The sequence below is a fragment of the Astyanax mexicanus genome, chromosome 15 (assembly GCF_023375975.1).
Source record: "Astyanax mexicanus isolate ESR-SI-001 chromosome 15, AstMex3_surface, whole genome shotgun sequence".
Lineage (NCBI taxonomy): Eukaryota > Metazoa > Chordata > Actinopteri > Characiformes > Acestrorhamphidae > Astyanax > Astyanax mexicanus.
In genome coordinates, this window is record NC_064422.1 from 4,480,628 (window position 1) to 4,507,711 (window position 27,084).

General features: G+C 40.3%; 1 protein-coding gene across 4 annotated transcripts in view; it reads left to right on the plus strand.

Annotated features, from left to right (window-relative positions):
• LOC103040198 (butyrophilin-like protein 2) overlaps nucleotides 1-27,084 on the plus strand; it is a 275,510-nt gene that overhangs the window by 165,197 nt on the left and 83,229 nt on the right. For 3 of the 4 annotated variants that reach the window (XM_049464769.1, XM_049464767.1, XM_049464768.1), the window contains exon 8: nucleotides 431-5,052. In XM_049464769.1, coding sequence (XP_049320726.1) covers nucleotides 431-594 — 164 coding nt within the window. In that variant the 3' untranslated portion in view covers nucleotides 595-5,052. Of the gene's footprint in view, nucleotides 1-430; nucleotides 5,053-27,084 lie in introns of those variants that run through there. The other variant, XR_007424467.1, reaches the window with a different exon arrangement.

Consider the following 27,084-nt stretch of genomic DNA (forward strand, 5'->3'; position numbering starts at 1 on the left):
AGCTAAGTAAATAGCGCTACTTAAACATAATGCTGTAGCTTGAGCAGCCTGTGTACCTTAACTTAGACGCCAATAACGACACCAGACAGGTAAACGAAAGGAACGCTTATTATCATGGAATGGTATGATCCACTTTAGGGGGGGTTGAAATTGTATCACAATATTCTTCCAGGTATATATACTGTATTGTTTTTGTAGTATTTAACAAACTATGTTTTTTACCCTTGAAGTGTTAATTGGGGGGGTCTGCCCAATTTATGGAAGATGGACATACCTTTTATCACTAAGTAGTAAAAACGGACACTCAAATTAAATTTCATGTAGAAGAGGCTCACTTTAACAATCAAGCCAGTCAGAATTAAAAGACATGAACACTGGTTCTTGGGTTTGAGATTTAATTGAATAATCTGTTCTTTTGTTTGTGTTCTAGGTCTTCTTTTGAATTTCTGGCATTTGTATCAGGAAACACAAAAATGGGGAATTATTATTTTTTTTTTAGTCCTCTTTACAACACCACTGCTTGTGCTTTACATAAATATCTTTGCTCAAGGTAAGAATTTCAGCTATTATATTAACCAAGACATCTTCATATAACCTGTCTGACTACTGAACTTACCCCCGTTCCCCCCTGTTCACTGTCTAATACTAATAATAGAGAGGTGGGGTCTGTCTAAACCAGTGAAATGCCAAATCTGTTGTAAAGTTTTGCAGACTGTTTGTCTTTGGATATTTTATTGTATGGTGTATTATTTCCTGTGCAGTAACCTTGGCTATGTGGAATGAGTTTTATTAGGGTTCAAGCTCCGAAGGTGCGCAGAACTGTAATGTTTTTGCAAAAAAAATTGTATTATTATTATTCTTTTTTTCTCGAAAAACGCATATCTGCAGCCTAGACAGTACGTCGTAGAGACACGAAACTTGGTAGGTAGTTGTAGGATTAGTGCATCTTGGCAGACAACAAAAATGGCACTGATTGGTCAATGGGTGATGCCATTAACAAGGAAAGATCATTTTTCATATTTTGCTCCATAACTTCAGAACCATGAGACCTACATTCAATTTTTTTTGTTGGATTCAATACCTTGGGTCAATACCTACAACTTTCCAATTTGCACCATGCACTTCCACCAGTTTAAATTGTTTGCTAATTTTTACCAATTTGCATAATATGCAAAACATACTTTTGTGAACTAGTCATAGGAATTTTGACCAATCCTGACATGTTTGGTATTAAAATGGGCTTCAATATTCATCTAAAGGTTGAAATTTGTGAACAGTATGGCCACTAGGGATGCAACGGTACAGTGTGGCCATGGTTCGGTTCTTATCACGGTTCTTGGACCACTGTTCCGGTTCGGTTTTGATATATATCAATATTATCTAGTTCCAACATGCAGTGTGCTTTAAACCCTTTGGGCCCTAATTTAACGATCTATAGCGCACTAGTTAATTGCACTTTGCGCAGCTGGATTTAGGGGCTGTTGTAAGGGCGTGAAAAATAGGCCTTGCACAGCTCCAAAGGTGCAAAGGGCGTGTTTTAATTCTCTTATTTATTCATGGGTGTGTTTTGGGCGTAACGTGAAATAAACCAATCAGTGTGTCTGTATCCATCCCCTTTAAGAGGCAGCTGCGCTTTGTCTTCTGTTCATTCCTATTTTAAGAGTGCATAAACTGACTGTGCCTCACGCTGTTCAAATAAGGGAAGCAGCTGAAATAAAGGGAATGTTGTTTTATTCTTTATTCTGTTTATTGTTTATATTTTTTAAAAATTTGAAATAAAAACTGACATTTACTATAGACAATTAAAATATCTACGTAAAAAAGAAAAAATACGACATAAAATCATAAAAATTGATACATAAAAAATGAAGAATGTGTATCTTATAAAGGAAAAATAATAGTAGTTGAATATAAAGTAAAATTATAAGAATTATAAAAAATTATAAAATTTATATGAGTAAACGAAGAACATGGGAATCATGGGAAAATATATACATGTTTAATGTTTTTAATATAATTTGATCAATAAAATAATTAAAATTATTAAAATGAATTAAACAATAAATAATATAAAATATAAAGTATAAAAAAACTAATTTAAAACAATCACAGGCTTCACAGTGCGCAGAATAATAAAAGTTTCAGTTTCAATTAATTGAAGCAGCTCATCAAAACCTCAACCTATCCTTTATATTTGACAATATTTTATTAACTTTACAGGTCCTCACTCATCTTAATTTCATTAACTAAACTGAGTTTTGTATCCTCGCGCAGAATTCAGCTCCGCGCTGTGCGTGCGCGCGAGAGAGAGAGAGAGAGGTGCAGCGCATTTTGCCTGATTTCTTTTGATTAATTATACGGAAATATAGTGAGTTTATACCATGAATTAGTACACTTGATACGACCTTATTTATTAAAAGACTTTTTGAAGAAAACAGAGGTAATCCCGCGCTGCCAATTCCGCTACACGCACCTGCGGTCTTTTTTGAGCGCTGAACCAGATTTTCGTTAATGAATTAATATATTTTAGATTTGTAAAAATGTGCCCTGGTGATACGAAATGAAAGCTAACATATGGCTTTATATTTCTGTGTATTTTAAAAGTATTAAGTTGTATATAATTGACGGACAGCTCCAGAGGCAAGGGTGACAATGTGCTTTATTTTTCAGATGTATAAAAAATAATAATAATAAAAGTGAATTTTTTGTTAAATAATAGCAAAGTGAAATTAAAAAAATGTTTATTCGATTTGTCCATTATGTTTATTTTTTATATCTAAAACTCCAGCATTTGAGTGAGAATAAGCATCTGTTAAAATTCTCAAACAGCAGAATGCCTGTGTCTGCTGAAATTAAGTTAAAGTTATTAAGTCTGCGTACTGAACATAAATATAACTCCTTATAACTGTCATGCAGATTTTTAAGTATATTTTTATAGTTAATTGCTGAAGGCTCTGGGTAAGTTTTTTTATTTCTTTTTTACTGTGGTAAGGAAGTGATGGTATGGGGTATTTTGGAGCGCAGGGCGCAGGGTGATCGTGATTCAGTTTTTGGTGCGTGACTGACCATTGAATTTCGACGTCCTCTCACAGGATCAAACACGCAACGCGTCTTTCTGCCGCCAAGATAGAAACACGATGGCAACGTGCCACGCTACATGCCTTGCGTAGGTGTACGATAGGGCCCTTTCTGTTTTAAATCAACAAGGTGCTCCTACTCACACTTGCAGAGCCAATATTAAATAGAAAAAGACACAGATTAAAATCACAACATTTATTATAAAAAAGGCACACTTATTCTTACCATTAATCAAAAAAAGGCAATTTTTTTAAAATTGCAGTAATATAAAATGTAAACATGAATATTATTCAATCAACTCAACCAACAAATATTGTCAGCCAGTCACACACTTTAAGAAAATACCAAACTGATATCACACTGTGCTTTATCTGCTCACTGTGTTTTTACCTTTTCCATCATACTCAACACTGAAGCCAAAATGGTCCCAAACAGCGGATTTATAAGCTGAAGGCGCCTCTTCAAATTTCCTTTTCTCTGTTTCCCGTTCACTCGCCCTGATCACGCATCTGAGAAAGTTTGGTTTAATTAACACTCAAATCTTCAGCGTCTGCCTTGATCAGCATCTGATTGGTTGTTGCTTGGTTGTGGAGAGACACACGGAGAGAAGTATATAAAAAAGTCTCCCCTGGTCCTTAGCAATCCTGACTATCGCCCAATACACAGAATACAGTATTCAATCAATAACCACAGATAAAGTATTAAAGTTTTGTCACCAGCGAGATAAGCAGATAAGCACCAGAACCAGACAGAGACAGCTGGGCAAACTCAAACTTTTTATTTTCTTAACAGAGAATCAGCAAACACAAATTAAAGAGTTTTCTCTTCTGTAAAAAGTAAAAAAACAGCGGTTGGGCAGGGGGTGATGTTGTGGGCTGCAGACGGAGGAGTAGAAAAACTAGTATATGTCAATCATACTGTAATATTTTGACATTTAATTGGTTTTGCCATATTAAGTACAGTGGCTCTGAAAAATGTGTAAACACAATTATGTTTGAAAATGCTCATTGTTTCAAAATAGCTTTATACAAACTAGTCTCTGGGTATTTGACATATGACCTCAATTTTGGTCTTGTTGCACAAGGCAGAGTCTGCAGGTAAATAGTCATTAAAACAATTGTGAAATTGTCACTTACAACAGTGTCCAGGCATCAAGCAATCTGTGAGCCGAAATTGCTGTAACTCTGCAGTATTTGCTTTAATCTCACAATGTAAAACACTTCTGTACAAACTCACTGTGATGAAGTGCCATTTAATTCAGAACTAGATTTAGAACAACTTTGTAATTACATGTCATGTCAGAACATTCACTCCTTGGTGTTAATATAAACTTGTTTGGTCAAAAACTTCAGCTTATTTTGAAAAAGTCAATCTGAACCACTTTGTGAACATTCTGGTTGAAGTCTCCTGATCAAAAACCATAACATGTAGATGCCTTTTGACAAATTGTAACTCAATTGTAACTTAATGAATATTCTACAACGTTCCATAGATTTATATGTTAATTTAAGCACTGATCATGTTTAACGGTCTCTGCTCAACATTAATAACAGGTGAAAGACATTTGATAATCTATAAATGTGGCAGGGTTTTTCCCAATTATTTCCCAATTAGACCTTCTTACACATCACCATCCCATGCTGTAGTAGACACCATTGTGTCAGTTGGTGCTTGAACCCGCTGATTGCTGCTTGCGGCTATATATATATATATAATTTTTTTTTCTTTATTGAACAAAAAAAAATATCCACTCAAAAAGAAACTTTATTAAATAATAGTATAATGAAGAATAAAAAACTCCAAAGGGCATAGCAAACACTTTACACACTCTGTCAATTGCTTCGTTAATATGCAGTGGAAAATTCATGAAACCAAAGCAGAGATGATCTTTGAGCATGTTAACCAAGAAACACCAGAAAACTACAGTCCCTCACAAACAAAAACAGAGCAGAAAAAAACATGATCTGCTTGTGTTGCTGTTGTGTTACAGAGTAATGCATACAGTGGCATTAGACTTTGAGGTATAAGTAGATTAATTAGAGTAAGTTATTATAGTTATCATTAAAAAGAGCCAAGTGATGCAGATCTAAAAGATGTATAAATAACAGCTGAAACTGTGTCCCTACACTCTGCATCCATGATCTTTCCCAAGCAGCTGCTGAGCCTGTTCAAACCAAGGAGAGACAAAATTATTGAACAAATAATAACAATACAATCAGTTTTTGGGTTGAAGAGAGCTGTGCAAGTTCCCCTACCAGAGCAAGAGGAATGATGTTGCTTCTTGTGCATTATTAAGCTAAATGCTACAAACAAAAGTGGTACTTAAAAGTTTGTAAATCCTTTAGAAATGTATTTAATCACTAAATAAAGGTAGATCAAACTACTGAGACAAAGATATTACACTAGTTATTAGGAGTGTAATGATACACTTTGTTGACGATTCAATTTGATTAGATCCACGTAGGCCTGGACAATAATTCAGTATCGGTATTTATCACGATAAGAATTGTTTCAACAACGGTGATATCCTTTTTGTGGTATATCGATATGTATTATTTACATGGACAGGCATTTTTTACTGGTGTAAGCTCGCCACAGCTGAACACAGTCTCCGTAACTGAGCTATGTCTGTGCGTGATGACGTAATCACACAGGCACGTAGCCAGATAGGCTAGGCTAGGCTAGGCTAGGTTAGATTTGGCTAGGCTAGGCTAGGCTTGGGTCCGCTCCGCTACGCATCTAAAATGCCTCGCGCTGGAACCAAACGGAGCCGGGACGAGCAGATTCAAGGCTTGGGTAGGCTAGGTTCGCATGTGAAATGTTCCGCGCTGGAGCGGAGCGGAACGGAACGGAACCAAGCCGAGCCTAGCCACAGGTCCGTTTGGGCAGCGGTTAGCCGTGGGTCCGCTCGAGCACCGGTCAGCCGAGGGTCCGTTTGGGCAGCGGTTAGCCGAGGGTCCGCTATATTTTATCATATAGGGATATCATATTCCTTTTATGTATATGAATACTTGTATTCTGGATGAAGCACTTTTATAGCTTATGTTGTAACTGAGTTATTTATAGTTGATAAAGCCTATAGGTTTGTTTATTTGAGGGGAAAATCTTGTTGTTTTTATGTATATGAAGGCTTCTTGTATTCTGGCTGAAGCACTTTTGTAGTTTATGTTGTAACTAAGTTATTTATAATTCATGTAATGTTTCTTTTATGTATATAAAGGCTTCTTGTATTCTTTATCCTGGTTGTAACACTTCTGCTTTGATCTGTTAAATATGTTTACAAAAGAGTTAGACGCTCTGCCTCTGTTGTAATTTAAAGTTATTTTTAGTTAGTTAGTTATATAGGTTTATGTTTGACAGGGATGTTGTGTTTTTTTTGCTATATGCAAATAAAATTGAGCATTGATTTATTTTGAGATTTTTTTATTTCTTAATTAAGTATTATAAAGTTTTTTTGTGAAAGGAGGTTTCAAAGACTTAAATTAAAATTTCAGACAGTGTACAGATTTCCATTGCAGGGATTCTTAGCAGTTTTCTGAGGCCTTCTGTAATGGGTTGGGAGCAGTAGCTCTCCAGCCCAGAAGGTTTTAGAACCCAAGTGCTGAGCAGTGGATCTCAAAGCAGGTAAACCCAAGAAAAAGGAAAGTAATAATAATAATAATAATAATAATAATAATAATAATAATAATAATAATAATAATCAATATATAATAGTATATATATATATATATATATATATATATATATATATATATATATATATATATATATATATATATATATATATATATATATATATATTAATAGGATCTATAATAATATTATAGATATAATTATTATTATTAAACCCCGCTCCACGCGGGGATTGAACCCAGGCTGTCGCGGTCGCAGCCCAATGCTCTAACCGCTGAACCAGCGAGCGGATTGGGATGCGGCCGCTTTAATCGCCCTTTAGAGCCTCCACCGAAAGGGGCGGAGCAACGAAAACGGGCGGAGAGGGAAAACAGGCGGAAAACTAAATTCACGCCGAGCGTGAGTGAGAGAAAGGGGGAGAATTGTAAACAATACTCGCCGTGGAAGCTACGGCTACCTCTTATAAAACGAGGTGAAGGAGTAACTGAACAAAAGGGGCTTCCAAAGAAAACAAAACTGAACTGAGGTGTTTGTGGATTTAAACGCTGCTCCACCAGAGAGGGGAGGAACAGCGCGGGAGAGAGAAGGTAAACAACCGCGTGCCTCGCGGTGAGAAACACACACAGACACACACAGACTCGAGAGGGGCGGTAGAACAGAGCACACCGCTCTGCTCCACCAGACTAGAGAGGGAGAGGAAAGGGATAGAGGAAGATACTTATGCGGGAGGAGTTTTGCCAGCGGTGCTGAACAAAACTCTCTCCAAAGGGATAGCAGGGAAGAAAAGAGAAAAAGAGCCGAGGCTCGCTCGAAAATCGGGCATAGATTCGCTCTCACGAGCTTCAAAGATCCAGCGCCGAGTGGCTGGTTGGCGCTGCTTATAAGCTGTTGAAAGCAGGTGTTGATAATTAGCCAATCAGCCCTCGGCGCTGGCCTGGCGCGCCCTCCGACGCCCTGGAGGACACCTCGATCGGGCACCAGCCCTTACACCTTCAGAATATTTATATCGATATTGAAATTATATCGACCAAAATTAAGGAATATATCGTGATATAAATTTTGGCCATATCGTCCAGCACTAGATCCACGTTACTGAGTTCACGGTTTAATTTTATTGCAATATTTTAAACAGATGTGAACTAAGAAATTTTCCAAGAGCAACACCCTGCGGCCGACAACAACCCATAAGCTTGCTGCCACCACAATTAACAAAGAAAACAAGACAAATCCCAACAGAAATATAATAATATTAATAATATGTAGCCAAAACAAATAAAAAGAAAGGAAATTCCTGCACTAAATTAACTCTAAAATTTACTTTTTATAAAAAAATAAACAATAGAAAAATAAATATGAAATTGGAAAATAGCCAACTAAACTAAACCCGAAATACTAAAAAATATATAATCACAACATAGCAAAATGACGAAGTTGCACAAGTTAGAATGTTATAATCCTGAAAACAGTTTTAAAATGTTTGGTTTTAACGCTCTACTTACTAAAAAATGTGTTTAAATCAGGCTCGGGCTCATAATGACGGGTGGGGTGGGTTGAGTCAGGCTCGGGCAGACCGTGTATGGGCTTGAGCCGGGTCATGCTGGATTTTATGACATAGGCAATACAATGTCCAGATTTTGCCTTGGTTGGGTCACCCGTATGTGGAGAGTGCGGTATTCACTGTAGAGCTTAGATCAGGCCCAAAAAATGCAGTCCGACCAGAGCCTGTGAACGTTCTGCCTGAGCCCAACCTGAAATAGACTCAAAACTAATAATATTATTTTAAAGGGAGAATTTAGGCCAATTGGCGTCAGCGTGCTGCAACACTTCCCACCAGTGGAGTTTCATATGATTTTTAAATAATATATAATTTAATATAATATAATAATAATAATAATAATAATAGTTGTTTTGTTGTTGTTGTTGTTGTTATTATTATTATTATTATTATTATTATTATTATTATTATTATTATAATAAGCATTGTATGAGCCAGTGGTGGGTCATGCAGTGTAAAGATTTCTACATCTTGAAGCCCTTCTCTGATTACTCTGGTTACTGCAGTGGAAGCTTGAATGATGCGCTAAACATCCTCCTACCAAAACGACCTTTCAGGAACAAGTTACAAGTCTTAAATTAAATGAATAAAGGTGTCAAAGGTGCCCTTCATTAACCATTCGATCAGTGAAACAGCCTTGATAGATCTACAAACAGCCCCTGTGGTGGGGAGACAGCATTATTTGAATGGTTGAATTTATTTATTCATTTATTGTGGTTTTGGTAAATCCTGAATACATTGCATATAGAAAGCCATACTGCCTCCATACACCCCTACTTATTATTTAATATTAAGAAATACTATCAGAAAAAAAACTGGTTTATTTTCTCATTATTACATTACTGTCTCGCTTACTCACTCTGTCTCTCTCTCACTCTTGCTCTCTCCTTCTCTCTCACTCGTGCTGTTTCTCCCTCTCACTCACTCTGTCTCTCAGTAACTTGTTCTGTCTTAAGGTAACTTGCACTGTCTCTCTCACACTTGTGCTCTCTCTCCCCTCTTTCTCTCTCTCTCTCTCTCTCTCTCTCTCTCTCTCTCTCTCTCTCTCTCTCCCTCTCTCTCCTGAGATATTAAAATACAGTAGATAATCTTATGAAATATGAATATGAAATGTTGCTTGCCCTCTTCTTACTCACAGATTCTCAGGTTTAACCCAAAATGTTGTATCATGTATATATTGGTGGTGAAGATCTTTCATTCCAGATTGTACAGACTGTACTGATTATGCTCTTTTTTACAAAGGGTTTACAAAGACTAACACTCAAGCCTTGAATTACTTCCTGGCAGCATTCATCAACGTGATCCGAGGGTGGGTTGTTTTTTCATATAGCCGAAATCTAAGTAAGTATCACATTTCTCTAGTTTCTGTTATATACACTATGTACCGGCACTTTTATACATAATTTATTTACATTGATGTTAGAACAGCACATCAAATCTAAGGGCTTGTGAAGAAAACAATTATTGAATCAAATCAGGGAACGAACAGATCATCTACATTTTACTGCATTTTGTTGACATTGGCATCAGACATTCAATGTTTCTTCTTAAACCAAGGGTGTTAAAAAAACACTTGACTTCAAAAATACTTTACTGTAGGGTAATATGAATAAGGATGCCTTTAAACAATTTAGGAAAGCCCATATGATTATGTCATGTCTCTGGAAGCTTCTTTTAAAAGGTTTATTGGCAACATCTCAGTTAATTAGAGACACACCTGTGGACATATTTTAAGGCACTCCTAAACATACTGCCACTTTGAGTAACATTATGTGAAAGTCTAACGAAATTAACTAAGATATCAGAAAGAAAATTGTGGACTTTCACAGATCTTGTTCATCCTTGGGTGCAATTTCCAGATGCCTGAAGGTGCTTCGTTTATCTGTACAAACAACTATATGCAAGTACACACAAGTGTTACGGTTTAGTGGGGAGGTGGACTCAAATGCAGAGTTGTTTTATTTACTTATTTATTTTATTTATTTATATTTATTTGCTTATTTATTAGTTGTATTATTTATCAATATATTTGACATTACTTGTGTGTCTGTGTAAATGGTTTGATAGATCTGGGATGGAGTGCTTGAAGCGGGGTTTGAACTCCCAACCTTTGGAGTTGCCGACGGGTGTGCTACCACTGCTCTACTTAGGGCGTGTGCAGAGGCTTTGGAAGAGAGCCTTACATGTGGCAGTGGAGAAAAAGGGCGGGAAAATCAAACAAAGAATCTGCTGCCACATGGCATGGCCCAAACAAAGGAAAGGAAATGAAACTTAAAGAAACTTAGAGAAGGCTTCTTGAAAAACAAAACTTAGAAAAACACAGATCTTTTCTCTCTTTTTGTGGCTTCTTTTAAGATCTCATTTTTTTGTGTTTCTAATAATCTCTTTTCTTCTTTACCCACTGTTACCGGTCACCCCTCTACAAAGGTGTGATGGTGAACTGAGGTTTGGCTGGGGTTTTTAAGCTGTGTTCACAGCTGAGCCTGATTTGCTCTAATTACTGCTGGGGATTCTGGGACTTGGAGTTTTTTGCCCCAGATCCACCAGCTCTTCCACTGCAGTGTCCAGGCCCTCTGGTGGTGGTTGGCGGCACATGTTGCTTTCTTACAGTACCCACCCCTCTAGGGGCGACACCTGACGACCCCAAGCCAGCAGCACGATCACGCTGGAAGTCCCGGATTAGAGCTGGGTCAAGAATCCGGTTCCGAGGGACCCACGAACGTTCCTCTGGCCCGTAACCCTCCCAGTCAACAAGATACTGGGTGCTGCCCCGAACCTTACGCACATCCAGCAAACACCAAACCGTGAACGCAGGGGAACCGCCCACCAGACGTGGGGGAGGGGGTCGAGTTCCAGGTGAGGGGGCTCCACACAAAAATGGACGTAGGTGGGGAAACGTGGAACCAGTTTATGCGAGACACCTCGCAGCGGAAGGTCCCTAGTGGACAGCCACACACGTTGACCCACGCGAAACTGGGGGGCACGGCTTCTTTTGCGATCTGAAACTCGTTTTCTGGTCTTTGAGGTCGCCTGCAAGGTGGCACGTGCCTTCTGCCAGGCCCTGCGACACCGACGGACATACTGCTCAGCAGAGGATACACCCACTTCCCTCACCTGTTCCACAAATAGTGGAGAGGAGTACCCGAATTGGCATTCAAAGGGTGACATACCCAAGGATGAATGCCACAGGGTGTTGTGGAAATACGCTGCCCAGAGCAGTTGGTCAGTCCAGGATGTCTGGTTGCCCGCAGTGAGGCAACGTAGCAGTTGGCCGAGGTCTTGATTGACCTGCTCGGTTTGCCTGTTCAATTCAGTGTGGAAGCCGGAAGTGAGACTCACTGTGGCTCCCATCAGCTTGTAAAAGTCTTTCCAAAACCGGCTGGCGAACTGGGGCCCCCGGTCCGACACAAGATCCCGGGGCATGCCATGTAATCTCACGACGTGTTGTAGAAGAAGATCCGCAGTTTCCTTGGCAGAGGGAAGTTTGGGCAGCGCCACAAACTTGCATGCCTTGGAAAAGTGGTCCACAAGCACCATTACAACCGTGTTGCCCTTTGATGGTGGTAGACCCGTCACAAGGTCCAATGATACATGGGACCATGGACGGGACGGGATTGGTAATGGGTGTAGGAGACCAGGCGGTCGGGACCGAGGTGCCTTGTTCTTTTGGCATACCTCACAAGAAGCAACGAAAGCACAAGTGTCTTTGTCCAACCCTGGCCACCAGAAGCGCCTTTGAAGGAACTCCAAAGTTCGGACTGCCCCGGGATGGCCAGAAAAAGAGAAGGAATGCCCCATTGCAGGAGCTGCTGACGGACAGCCAACGGCACATACTGGCGACCGGGGGGGCCACCCCCTGGGTCAGGCTCCTGTTGGAGGGCTCGTGCAATGGACTCCTCAATACCCCAGCGGAGGGGGGCAACTATTTTGGAGGCAGGGACAACTGGTTCAGGGACTGGCTCAGGTCTAGGGGGGGCCCAACATCTGGACAGGGCATCGTGCTTGGTATTTTTGGAACCTGGCCTATAGGACAGAACAAAATGGAAACGATCAAAGAATAGAGCCCACTGGGCCTGACGTGGGTTCAGTCTTGATTTCTTCAAAGGCTTTCTGAGCCTCCGCTGTCCAGCGAAAGGGCCCCGGGGTTTTTCGTGTTAAGGCAGTAAGGGGTGCTGCCACCGTGCTGAATTGACGCACGAAACGGCGAAAAAAGTTGGCGAACCCCAGTAAAGACTGGACCTGCCTAAGAGTGGAAGGGAGCGGCCAGTCTTTGACAGCCTTGATCTTGGCTGGATCCATGCGAAGAGTGCCTTTGGATACCATGAACCCCAAGAACGATACTGTCTCAGAATGGAACACAGACTTCTCCAGTTTTAGAAATAGACGGTTCTCCAAGAGCAACTGGAGAACCCGTCGGACATGTCCTATGTGTTCCTCTTGTGACCGGCTGTAAATCAGTATGTCTTTAAGGTAGACGTAAACATATTGGTCCAAGGCCTCCCGCAGTACATCATTAATAAAGCGTTGGAACACTGCGGGGGCGTTCATGAGACCAAAGGGCATTACATGGTACTCGTAGTGCCCTGTTGGGGTAATGAAGGCTGTTTTTCATTCATCCCCCTGCCTTATGCGAACCAGGTTGTAGGCACTGCGCAGGTCCAATTTGGTAAAAATTGAGGCCTGCTGCAGTGCCTCAAAAGCTGTCTGCATCAAGGGAAGGGGGTAACGGTCCTTCACAGTGATGGCGTTTAGTCCTGTTTAATCTATGCAGAGACGAAGTCCACCATCTTTTTTCCCCACAAAAAAAAAAAATCCAGCCCCTGCTGGTGATGAGGAAGGCCGTATAAGGCCTGACTCCAAGGCCTCACAAATGTAGGTGTCCATGGCAGCATGTTCAGGAGGAGCGAGTGCAAACAATCGACCCCTGGGTGGAGTTGTGCCTGGTAAGAGGTCAATTGCACAGTCATATGGCCTGTGTGGGGTCAGGACCTGGGACTGATCTTTTCTGAACACCTTACAGGAACTCTGTCTAAGTACGGTATGGGTATCTCCTTTGGTGGAAACGCTCGAGGAAGTGCTTCATTGAGCTTTAAACAGTTCCCCTGACAAAATGGGCCACAAGCATAGACTGAGTGGGTTGACCAGTCTATACGTGGGTTGTGAAGCTCCAACCAGGGGTACCCAACCTAACATAACTCCACCTGTTCCATGTGGGCCCCCACCTGGAGGATTACTGGTTTGGTGCGATGTGTCACAGGGCCGGAGCCCACAACCCTCCCATCTATAGCAAGGACAGGTAGTGGATGCTCTAATGGCTCAACTGGAATGCCCAAACTAGCTGCAAGGGAGGTGTCAAACCTCCTGCAGCACCAGAGTGTACAAAGGCTGTTAGTGAGGTATGTTGTTAAGGGGCCCAGGCTAATTTAACAGAGAGATGCAATCCTGACATGGGGGATACCACAGGGTCTAAGGCCAGTTGGGCTGGTGGATGAATAGGTAAACGGGCACCTCCCAGCTGCATGGGTTCAGGTGCATCTTGCGGGGACACACTTTGGATGGAATCACCCGAAAAGTGGTGCCCAAAACCTGGGGCATGAGTACTATGTACTATGAGTGTACTATGTACTATGAGTACTTTTTTGCACCAGATCCACCAGCTCTTCCACTGCAGTGTCCAGGCCCTCTGGTGGTGGTTGGTGGCACATGCCGCTTTCTTACAACAAGTTGGGAATGTCTAGCCATCATATACGCCCAGGAAGGAGACGGATTATGTGTCCCAGGGATGAACGTGCTTTATTCCGAAATGTGCAAATTAACCCAAGAACAAAAGCAAAAGGATTTGTGAAGATGCAACTGAGGCTGGTAAGAGTGTGTCATTATGCACAGTGAATCGAATACTGTATCGAAATGAGCTGAAAAGCTACTCTGCTGGGAAGAAGCCATTACTCTAAAACCAAAAACTATGATAAAGCCAGATTAATGTTTGCAAATGCACATAGGAACAAAGACCTTAATTTTTGGAAACATGTCCTGTGGTCTGACGAAACAAAAATTTAACTGTTTGGCCATAATTACTATTGTTATGTTTGGAGGAAAAAGGGCGAGCCTGAGAACACCATCCCAACTGTGAAACACGGGGTGGCAGCATCGTGTTGTGGGGTTGTTTTGCTGCAGGAGGGACTGGTGCACTTAACAAAATAGATGCCATTGTGAGAAAAGAATAGTATGTATATACTGAAGCAACATCTTAACACATCAGTTAGGAAGTTAAAGCTTGGGCGCAAATGGGTCTTCCAAATAGACAATGACCCATAGCATACTGCCAAACTGGTTACAAAGTGGCTTAAGGATAACAAAGTCAATGTTTTTGAGGGGCCATTACAAAGCCCTGATCTCAATCCTATTGAAAATTCATGGGCAAAGCTGAAGAGTCAGGTGTGACCATATTCCTTTAGCCCAAATTTATGCCAACTAATTGTGAGAAGCTTGTGAAAGGATATCCTGTTTGACCCAGGTCATACTGTTTAAGGGCAATGGCACCAAATACTAAAGAAAGGTATGTAAATATATGTTTACTTTGCAGAAAATAATACCAATGCCAAAAAATCTCTCTCTCTCAATCTTTCTGGCATTTGGCAAATATAAATAATTTTGGTAATCCTAATTAACATATAACAGAAAGGTTTATTTTAATTTCATTGTAGACAGTTAGGAAAACATGCATAGGTGACAGAGCATATTATGACAACTGACTATGTAGCTCTTGTTTTTTTGCCATGTCAGGATAAGGATAATGATGTGACTCAGATACCAAATGATGCAGTTGGTGAAACTAAAGAAAAGTGAGAACTTCAAGAAGATCTTCTAAATCATAGCTTTACCTCAAATAATTCTATTAAATTTTTGCTTTTGCTGATGTGCTTTTCGCGGTGATGCAGAACAAAAGTCCAGTTTTGCCTCTCACGAATAGAGGAGGTCCACTGTGATCGAGAGGGAAAGAGAAAACTTTGACCGCATGTTTTTTAATGTAACAGTGAGAAATTAGGGCATGCCACATCAGCAGAGAAATGCAACAACTAACTTGCAGGGGTACTGCCAGCAGCTACACAACACCATCATCGACAAAATTGCAACACAAATCAGGAATAGGTTTTCTGATCACAAAAGATAGCATTTTCTTGATCTGTTGGATCCTCTGAATTTCATGTCATATAGGACAACTTTTCCTGCGGCTGCATTTGCATCCTCATCTGAAGCTTACAGAGAGCACTTAGACATGACGAGAATGAAACTAACAGTCTTGTACTCAATGGAAAGTTTTAACGGGAAGAATCCCCGTGACATCCTACATTTTCTTCAGATGAACAGACTTGAGGACAGCCATCCTAGACCCTTCTGTTTTGCATGCTTAGTACAGCCTCCGTTAAACAGAGCTTCTCAGCTCTATAAAGAATGAAAGACTGTCATCCTTGGCACTCATCGCAATTGAAAAGGATTTGCTGATGGAACTGAAAAGGGATAGGTCATTGTACTACAAAGTACTCAACACTATTCTGGAAAAAGAGCAGAGGTTGGACTTTATTGGATGGATTTTATTGTCATTCGCATCACATGGTACATGAGGTGAAACAAAATTGTAATCTCACGATCCAGTTTACACCCAAGAGCTGTTGTTAAAATAGATATATAGATAAAATAGATAACAAAATAAAAGAATACAATAAAAATATAATATAACAAAATAGATAAAGATAAATACACAAAAAAATAGTAGGCAGAGTAGACAGGTAGCAGCAACATGAAGTCCAGAGTGCAAGTTTTGCTATAGCAGCATGATAATGGAATTATATCAGTAAAGATAAAGTGTCTCAGTGCGATTTAAATGACAGTGTTTGTAAACAGTAATTTGTCCTTGTAAAGTGTCAGTGCAGTGTGTTGTTAGGTGGAGTTTAAGAGCCTTACAGCTTCCGGAATGAAGCTGTTACTCAGTCTGGTTGTTTTGCACTTGATGTTCCGCAGCCTCTGGCCTGAGGGGAGCGAGACAAAAAAATGAGTGTGCTGGGTGGGTGGGATCCTTCCTGATGCAGGTGGCCCTTTTCCTGCATCTGGAGGTGTAGATGTCCGTGGCGCTGGGGAGGCTGTCTCCAACAATCCTCTGTGCAGCCTTCACCACCCTCTGCAGAGCTTTTCTGTCTGCAGCAGAGCAGCTTCCGTGCCACATGTTGATGCTCCCGAGTCCAGCTCGTCTCAGCCTCCTGAGGAAGTAGAGCCGCTGATGTGCCTTCCTGACCAGAGTGGAAGTGTTGTTGCTCCAGGTGAGGTTGCTGCTTAGGTGCACACCCAAGTACCTGTAGCTGTGAACCACTTCCACTGCAGATCCTCCAATTTGCAGGGGGAGGTGGGCATGCTGGCCCCTTCTGAAGTCCACTATCATCTCCTTTGTCTTCTCTACATTGATGCAGAGGTCTCTCTGCACCAACCCTCCTGGTGTTCCAACTCCTGCCTGTAGATGGACTCATCTCTGTTCGTGATGCATCCAACCCTTGCCGTGTCGTCTGCAAACTTCACAATATGACAGCCTGGATGGAGAGGTGAGCAGTCATATGTGAGCAGTGTGAACAGGAGTGGGCTCAGCACACAGCCCTGAGGGGAGCCAGTCCTGAGGATTATGGTGAGGGAAGAAAGGTTGTGAACAGACTGTGGCCTGTTGGTCAGGAAGTCTACGACCCAGTTACACAGGGAAGAGCACAGTCCAAGTGAGGAGAGTTTGGTTATCATTGTCTGAGGAATCATGGTGTTTAAAGCAGATCTCAGGTGGGTGAGGGCAGTGTGGACCACGGAGGAAATTTGTAGTCCGTGATGCACTTGATGCCCCTCCACATGCTCTGTGGATCCTGGGAGGAAAAGTGTCCCTGGATTTTCTGAGCATATGCAGCTTTTGCCCTCTTAACTCCAACAGTCAGCTATCTTCTAGCCCTCCTGAGTCACTGGACCTGAAGGCAGCATCCCTGGCTTTCAGCAGAGAACGCACCTCTGCGTTCAGCCAGGGCTTCTGGTTCGGGTAGCAAGTCAAAGTCTTGGTAGTAGTGACATCCTCCACATACTTGCTGATGTACCTGAGAACAGCCGATGTGTATTCCTCCAGATCCAGCTCCCCCTCACACTCAGCAGCCTCGCTGAAGACCTGCCAGTCTGTGCAGTCCTGCAGCACAGCGTCACCATCACTGGGCCACACAGTGATGGTCTTCTGTTTGGGTTTGGAGCGTCGCAGCGAGGGGTGGTATATGGGGACCAGCATGATAGAGATGTGGTCAGAGAGTCCGAGGTGGGGGCGGGGGAAGGCTCTGTACGCGGCCCTCGCGTTGGTGTAAACACGGTCCAGCGTGTTATTACCTCGCGTTGGGATGTTCACGTGTTGGTAAAACCTCAGCAGCGTGTTCTTCAGTTCTACGAGGTTAAAAAACAAGTAGAACGTGTCCGAATGCTTGTTCTGAAGGGAGCTGATGTCATAAATAGCCTTCAGCGTGTTATTAGCATTAGCATCCGGTGCTATGTAAACAGCAATCACGAACACCGCCGAAAACTCACAAGGCAGGTAGTGGGGACGACACTTCACAGTCAGCTGTTCTGTCGCCTCGGAGCAGTGGCTGTTTACCAACACGTAGTTTGTGCACCAACTTTTGTTTATGTAGACACACAAGCCGGAAGAGCTGCCGGCCGGCAAGCTGGAAGGCTGAGTCCGACATGGTGTGGTTCAGCCAGGTTTCCGTGAGGCAAATCACAGCGCAGTTCCTCATCTCCTCAGAAACACTCATCCTCAGCCGCTGCAGGTCCAGCTTGTTATCCAAAGAGCGGACGTTAGACAGGAAAGTTGACGGAATCGGGGGTCGGTTAGCATTATCCTTTAGCCTGGCTAGCACACCAGCTCGTTTCCCCCTCTTCTGAAGCCGCTCGCACCGCCTCCTCCTCCTGCCCTTTGTCTGCAGTGATCCACTCCCCCACTCCATATATGCTGTTTTACTGACCAAACTGTCCTTAATCCGCAAAAGTTCGGTTTTGCTGGTTCTGGGGTTCTGGGCCCATGAAGTTGGGCTCAGAACCGATGTAAAAAACAGCTCAAAACAGGGTGTTCGCTAGGAGCGTAAGAAACCGCTGCACTACTGCGCGCCGCCATCTTTTCAGGTTTCAGGTTCTGACCAATAGCTGCTTTATCCAATAGCTTCTTTATCACACACACGGGGCTAAGTAATTTATTTGCATAAATCAGGGGTGTCCAAACTTTTGACCTGATGCTACTTTATTCTGTAGTTGCTCCATACATACACAGTACTGCGGCCCTGGGCACACATTGTGTTTCTTGAGCACCTTTGTTGGCCAACTGTTCACTCCTATGGGGTACATTCTTACGAAAATTGTACAAAAACTGTGCATCGAATCGTACAGCATATTTTTGGAAAGAACGCATTAAAGTGGACATGAAACACTTTAAGTATTTAGTAGAATTCACAAGATGTATTTTCACTCCAACAAATCTTATAAGTTTAACAGTTGTCAGTGAAACTGAATTAAAATAATACGCAATCTAAATGTCATTTTTTAAGTAAGTGTAGCGCCATCTTGCCCCAGCACTTAATTTGACGTCACGAGGTTGGTTCTCGAACACCTCACTAACATAAACTATTAGCCTACACTAGTTCCTGAATGGATAATAAAAGCTGAATTAAAAATCTTTTGGGTACTATAAAAGCAGCAGCTGTAAGCCGCAAGAAACGATCCAAATGACGCCCCCACCCAGCAGAGCAGCGAGCGGTACCGAAAGTCTAGATAAGCTGACAGTTAAAAGATAACATAGCTAGTGTTAGCTACTTATCTAGCTATCTTACCATAGCTAGCCAAAGCTAGCTAACTAGCTAACACTAACTAGTTGAAGCTAGCTACCCAGTAAGCATTCTAACTTCCAAACTGAGCGGTTTATCAACCAAACAGTGCCTGGGTGTTTCAATATCCACTTAAATCATGCACGTTTCATTCAGTCTTAATGAACTCTGGACTTTACATGCTAAATAGCTGAATGTATATAAACAAGCTAGTTAACTGGATGGCAGTACCTGCTGTTGACGAGCTGCTTCAGGGTTTCTGCACAGACCTGCACATAGAGAGAGCAGAGAGACCTCCAAACATCTCGCTCTCAGAAAAGCATCTGAAAGGTTCTGCTCAGGGATCTGCAGGGAAGACATCTGAGCAAATGGTCCACGTTAGCCTCCTGACAGCAAATCCACTCGGTTGCAGTCGGCACGGCAGTGCAGTGAGCGCATCTGCACCAGGTAAAGTTAGTGTTACCGACCCTCTCCACCTGTACAGGAACCTCCTTATGCTCCTTACCGGCTCGAAAGCATAAGCCGTTCAGCTTTGTCTTCATCCATAATCTCGACAAACAACACGCTCTTTTCCTTAACCCTGACCGCTAGTTATGTACGTATGCTCTTCAAACAACCAACCTTGTGACATCACCAGTGCTGCATGGAAAAAATGGTGGCGCACTTGCGCAAAGTTTAGGGCAGTAACAAACATAAATATATTAGAATTTAGTGTGTAAACATTTTACATAACCGCCCCCCCCCCCCCCCCCCGCCCCAAATAAATTCCATTATATTTAATCCCTTAGAAAACTTGTACAAACTGAAATTTTCATGTCCTCTTTAAGTTCTAAAGGTCATCAGAATTTGGTCTTCATATCTCAAAAATGTGACGTTTGTTTGTTAGCTTTTTTTTATTTAATAAATATAATTATAAATATAATTCTGTGTTTATGTCCATCCCTCTCATCCATAACAACATCAGTGCTCAGCCTCATCACCTGTGTGGATGAATAGATGTGAAATTTTGTAGCCATGTTACACAAATTCCATATAAAACCCTGTAAGGTGATGCGCTGTATTTATCACTACAGTTTTCAGGTCAGTGTTTTCTCAAAGTTCTTGAGATCAGCTTCTTGAAGTTCACAATTCTTCAGATTTGCCAACTGACTTATTTGGTATCTGAGGCACATCATCATTATCATTGTCCTGACAATGAACAAGAGCTACAGAGTCAGTTCTAATAATATGCTATGTCATTTTACCCAAGAAAATGTCATGATAACCTAATGTCACCACCACCAAGTCTCTTGATTTAGTTGTTATGTCAACCTTACATTAAAGTTGACATGAGCAGCCTTTATGACACCTTTTGTAATAAACATTTATAATGTTTAAGTATGTTTGTGCCAGTTGTTATAAAATACTTATGTAGGTGTCAGCCTGATTCATATTACCCCACAGTAAAGTGTTAACTAAGAGTTTATTCTACTTTTGTTGAAGTAACTGCCTTAACAGTTCAGCGGAAGCTTTCTACTAGATTTTGGTCCATTTCTGTGAGAATTTGATTGCGTTTAACAACAAGAGCATTCAGGGTGATGCTCCACCCCATTTCATCCCAAAAGTATTGAATCAAAGTCCATCAATCCACCAGTTCTACTGCTTCACAGCTTAGTAATGGGGGCTTTATACCTCTCTAGACCACGCCTGGCATTAGGCATGATGCCAGCAGTTTTATGTTTACTTGATTCTATTCTAGATTCCTATTCTATTGGCAGTACTTTTTCACAGGAACTAGAAGTGCATTTGCACTTCTGTGTCAGTCAACTTACTGAACAATGCATTCATAAAAAAGGTGTTATATTTCAATTAGCTGATTACAGTTCTATACCTATATTTAATTTAACTAGGAACATTTTTTATTGAATAATATTAATCTATATATTGTATATATAAATTACAAATCATACAACATGAGACAGAAGCACTACAGGACTTTAATCCTATTGTTATTTTCTCTTTTTCAGGTACTGTAATCATTCTGTACCTACAAGTTCTGCCGTTGGTCCTACTTGGTTTTTTGTTTTCCTGTAAGTTGAATATCTGTTTATTCTTGTATTCAATTGTCCAAGCTGATACGTGTCTTATAAAGGTCATTGATTATTAACTTATTATATGTAGATTTACTGTAATAATTCATTGTAATCTAATATTGTACAGCTTTATTTAGAGTGTATCACAGAGTCAAGCTGCTGTGCGGTGGGAAAATGTAAATACTCTTAATAATGATGAGGGAAACAGGTCATGAAAAATGTCATATATCAAGATTTAAGATTTGGGAGTTTTGGGAGAGGAATGTTGTTCTTATCTGATATAGGATTCTAGTTGCTCAGCAGTTCCAAATCTTTCTTAGCTGTATTTCTGTTGGTTAATAAGCTTTTCAGGCCCAGTTTGCAGGTGTGTTGGTATGAAAATTTGGACTAGATTGGCTGTATTTTACAGGAGAAACAGAAAACTATGTTTACAAGAATATTACATGAAGTACTTTGAAGGTTAATGTTACTATTGATTTCTGTTTCAGGACAGACAGTACAGAACTGTAGGATTGAATTTGGATATTAATACAGCATTTTTTTTTTGTCCTGTAAGCAGGACAGTTGGTGTGGAATTGTAAGATTGTTTTCATATTAAAATGGGTGTATGTAGGTCAGGTTTGAAAAATTTATATAGAATAGTGAAACTATTTTGGATAGTTATGAATTTGTATTAAGGCCTTTGATTAATGTTTATTATTTAACTGTAAATTATTTAATCTGAATCTAAATAACAGTGTGTTTCTCAAAATGTAAATCAGGTTCTTTCAGAATCAGGAAAATGAAAATATATGGTAAGTATAAAAACACAATGAACTACTAAAGTGTTTTATGTTCCATGATAATATTAGTTTGTCTTAAAGCGGTAAACGCTGTGTAAAATTCAGATAATAATCACCCTGTTATAATGCTGTATGTGAAGCTAAATAGAAACAGTATGAGAAACATCTGCATTGAAAAAAGTACAGTAGGCACCCTTGATAATGTTCATGATTTTTTTTTATAAATCATTGGTTGTTTGGATCAACAATTTTAGTTAAATATACCATACAGCAGAAGAACACTGATATTTGAGAACTGAAATTAAGTTTATACAGTCATATGAAGCAAGAGAGCAGCAAGATGATGCTGCAGCTCTTTGGAGGTGGTCTGTGGATTGTCCTTGACTGTTCTCACCATTCTTCTTCTCTGCCTTTCTGATATTTTTCTTGGCCTGCCACTTCTGGGCTTAACAAGAACTGTCCCTGTGCTCTTCCATTTCCTTACTATGTTCCTCACAGTGGAAACTGACAGGTTAAATCTCTGACACAACTTTTTGTATCCTTCCTCTGAACAACTATGTTGAACAATCTTTGTTTTTAGATCATTTGAGAGTTGTTTTGATGAGCCCATGATGCCACTCTTCAGAGGAGATTCAAATAGGAGAACAACTTGCAATTGGCCACCTTAAATACCTTTTCTCCTGATTGGATACACCTGGCTATGAAGTTCAAAGCTCAATGAGGTTACCAAAGTAAAAAGTAGTTAGGAGTATTCAAATCAATAAAATGATAAGGGTGCCCATACTTTTGCACCGGTCAAATTTTGGTTTAATGCATATTGCACATTTTCTGTTAGTACAATAAACCTCATTTCAATCCTGAAATATTACTGTGTCCATCAGTTATTAGATATATCAAACTGAAATGGCTGTTACAAACACCCAAATATTTACAACTAAAAATGATTAAGATTAATAGGGGTGCCCAAACTTTTTCATATGACTGTATATATAGAAAGTGCAATAATTCTTTAAACAAAACTGGCAGGTTTTTTGGGCACAGAAAAATTACATTAATATTTAGTAGATCCTCCTTTTACAGAAATCACCAGTGTTTAAAACAATTTTAATTCAGAACTAGTTTAAAGTTCAGTTCATTTTTCTTTTTTCGTGAGATATTCAAAAAATACTTTTTTCACACTACAAGCTAGAAATTACTATATGCTCTGAAACTGCTCATTGTAGACATTTACTCATGACACTGCAATTGTGAGAATTGGAGAATCGGTGTCTGTCTCCGTGCATCACTTCCACTAGACATTTTTTTTTAATTGCAGCGCTTTCTCTCACTCCCGTCATTGGTCTCTCTCTCTCTCTCTCGCCTTCGCGCTCCGCGCTCCAGCCCTCCGCGATTCATCACGGGTAACATTGTGCGGAAGCCATATTGACTGGAATCAATGAGATCCTCAACTTTAACAAGATTCCCAGTACCTGCACTGATCACACAGCCTCACAGCATGATGGAACCAGCATCAAATTTTACTGTGGGAAGCAGTAAAGTGTTTGTCTTGGAATGCTGTGTTCTTTTTTTACCGTGCATACCGTCCTCCAAACAACGCAATTGTAGTTTCATCAGTCCACAGAACCTTATTCCAAAATGAAGCTGGCTTGTCCAAATGTGTTTTAGCTTTAGTATACCTCAAGTGACTCTGTTTGTGGCGTGTGCACAGAAAAGGCTTCTTCTGCATTACTCTCCTTTTGTCTAGAGGTTAGATCGGGCCCAAAAATTCCGACCCGACCCAGCCCGTGCATGTTCTGCCCGAGCCCGTCCCAAACCGCCCCATAAACTGGCTGTTTTCAGGCTGTTTTAATGAGCGAAATATGATCAGAATTATGTTAATTAACTCTGAAACATAGCAGCATAGAACTATTATTTAATTAAAATGATTTTTAAGAACAGCTAAACACAGTTCTGCAAGTCAAACGCAGAAGAGTTCACGTGCGAGAGAGAGAGAGACAGAGAGAGAGAGACAGAGAGAGACAGAGAGAGATTTGCGTGTTCTGATGTGAGCTACTCACAGGTAAAGATTCTCTTTTATCTCCTCGTGCTCATATTCTAGTCCCATACATAATTCTGCAGCTCCCTCAGTGTTTTCTGTCGTATTTTGTGGTTAGCGCGAGCGCTTACAACTAACACCGCGGACCACGAGGTGCCACCGCTGTTGTGCCGAATCCGACTCTCTGCTGAATCCGACTCCCGCTTCGCGGACAGAATCGGCACAACACCCCCCGCTGTAGAACTGCGGGAGTGAAAACAGCGCTTATAAATGAATTAGTTTAGTTTCACTTTCAGTTTTCGTTATTTTGTTTAAAAATAAAAATATAATTAAAAAACAGATGCCTACATCTCAGACTATTTTCTGGAGCCCGACACGACCCGGCCCGAGGAATGTGGTGGGAAATCTCGGCCCGAACAGCTCAGGTCGGGTAAGCTCTACTTTTGTCAAGTGCGCTAAATAACTGAACGATGCACAGTGGCTGGGTCCAGAAACTTTTGCTACTCCTCCTCTCCTACTCCTCATTTCCTACTGGAGGAATGGAGGGAAGGAGCTGTAATTGGGGAAATGGGACAGCTGATCCCTTTTAGATAGGATGTTGACTACCGATGAACTGAGCCAATCACAACGCTCACTTTCAGCACATGCCGGATACTGCCCAGCCAATCACAGCTTCTGGATAAAGCTCCACATACAAAAATAAAAACGAGAGATCAATAAACACAATTCCAAATTCTAGAGATCAAGCTTCAAAGTGCAGCCTGAATAGCCAGTGATGAAGGTTGCATATGTAAATATTAAATAATTTTAATAGTAAAATATGATTTCATTGAATGTAATACAACAAATAACAAATCTTAATAAATAATATATATAATAATATATATAATACAGATTATATTTTGCATACATTTTTTTTTAATTGTCAGCAGGGGGGGGGGGGGGGGGGGGTAGGGGGGGTTTGCATTTAAAAATGATGCGTTTTAAAATTGTCAGCGTCCTGCCATTATTTTCCCACCGCGCTCCGCCACTGCTTGGGGCGCTCGTTCTGAATTCCGGGAGATTTTATGTGACTCGCGGGCATCAGGGAGCCACTACCGATGAGCTTCAGGGAGACTTGGTTTGTCTGCAGTGGAAAGTGACAGCTGAAATTTCTGAGACTTTTTGTATCTTCCTCTAAACCATGATGTTGAACAATCTTTGTTTTTAGGTCATTTGAGAATTGTGTTTTGAGACTCTTCAGAGAAGAGTGACAACAGAGAAGATGCAAAGAGAGAGAAAAACTTGCAATTGTACACCTTAACCCTTTCTCATAATTGGATTCTCCTGTATATGTAGGTCAAGGGTCACTGAGCTTACCAAACAAATTTTGTGTTCTAATAATTAGTGATTAAAGGTATTCAAATCAATAAAACGACAAGATTGCCCAAATTTATGCACCTGACTAATTTTGTTTAAAGAAACACTTTCTGTAAATCCTATAAACTTAATTTTACTTCTCAAACATCACTGTGTTCATCTGATATATTTAACTGAATGATATATTTAACTGAAATTGATTTATAAAGGAAAAGGGGTGCCCAAACCTTTTTACCATTGAGCCTAGAGGTACCTGGATCCAGGACTTGTAAATGTTTGACTGGTTAATTTACATAATTTACAGCCCAGTCAAAACAATTTAAAAGCTTTATAGAATCTTAATGTTATTACATACTCTTAAGATAAAATATGAAATAAAAAATCAGGTAAACTACATATTGTGTTATAATGTGCATTGTCCCTTCAGCCCTGTTTTTTTTAACCCCATCATGCGTTTAACCATGTTAATTGATTGTTTTAATATTTAGATCAGTCAGAAAAAAAATAGAATCTTACTGCTTATGTATAATTTTGGTGAAAACTGTAAAAAAAAGTTAATCATTATATTCACATTCAAACTGTGAGTATTTTCAAATAAAAAAACTGTTCATAAACATACAGGAATTAAAGTGTGTGTGATGGGTTTGACTTAAAAACTACTTTCAGTGAGAAAGACATGCATAAAAATGATTGGGCGATTTGGATTTTTTTTTCAAAGCTTAACAAATCAATTCAGTTAAAATGATCAAACAAAAAAAAATCAAGTTTCTTTTTATAGAAAATATGATACAAAGGCACTAGTATAAGAGAATCTAATGAAAATCTAGTCTAAGAGATGTTTTAATGTAACTTATTTATTACATGAATTTGACTGAAAGTTGGGACGTTGTGTGAAACATAATTTGATGATTTGCAAATCCTTTTCAACCTATATTAAATAGAATTCACTACGAAGACAATATATATAATGTTCAAACAGATAAACTTCACTCATTTTGAATTTGATGCTGCAACATTTTCCAAGTTGGGACAGGGGCATGTTTAGCACAGTGATACATCAGCTTTCCTTTTAATAATACTCAATAAGTGTTTGGTAACTGAAACATTAACTGTTGAAACTTTGTAGGTGGAATTCTTCCCATTCTTAAGAACTTCAGTTGCTCAACAGTCCGGTGTCTCTGTTGTCATATTTAGTGCTTCATAATTCGCCACACATTTTCAGTGGGAGACAGGTCTGAACTGCAGGTAGGGCCAGTCGAGTACCCGCATTCTTTTACTATAAATACTGTTGTAACACGTGCAGAATGTGGCTTAGCATTGTCTTTCTGAAATAAGCAGGACATCCCTGAAAATGACGTTGCTTGGATGGCAGCATATGTTGCTCCAAAACCTGTACGTACCTTTCAGCATTAACTGTGCTTCACAGATGTGCAGGTTCTCCATGCCACAGACTCTAACACAAATTTACACACCTCCATACCATTAGAGATGCTGCTTTTGAACTTTATGCTGATAATAATCTAGAGGACTCGTCAGACCACAGGACACTTTTCCACTTTGTGTCAGTCCATCTCAGATGAGCTCTGGTCCAGAGAAGCGGGTGGTGCTTCTCGGTATTGTTTATATCTGGCTTTTGCTTTGCATGGCAGTTTTATTTTGCTCTTGTATATGAAGCGATAAACTGTGTTTTTTC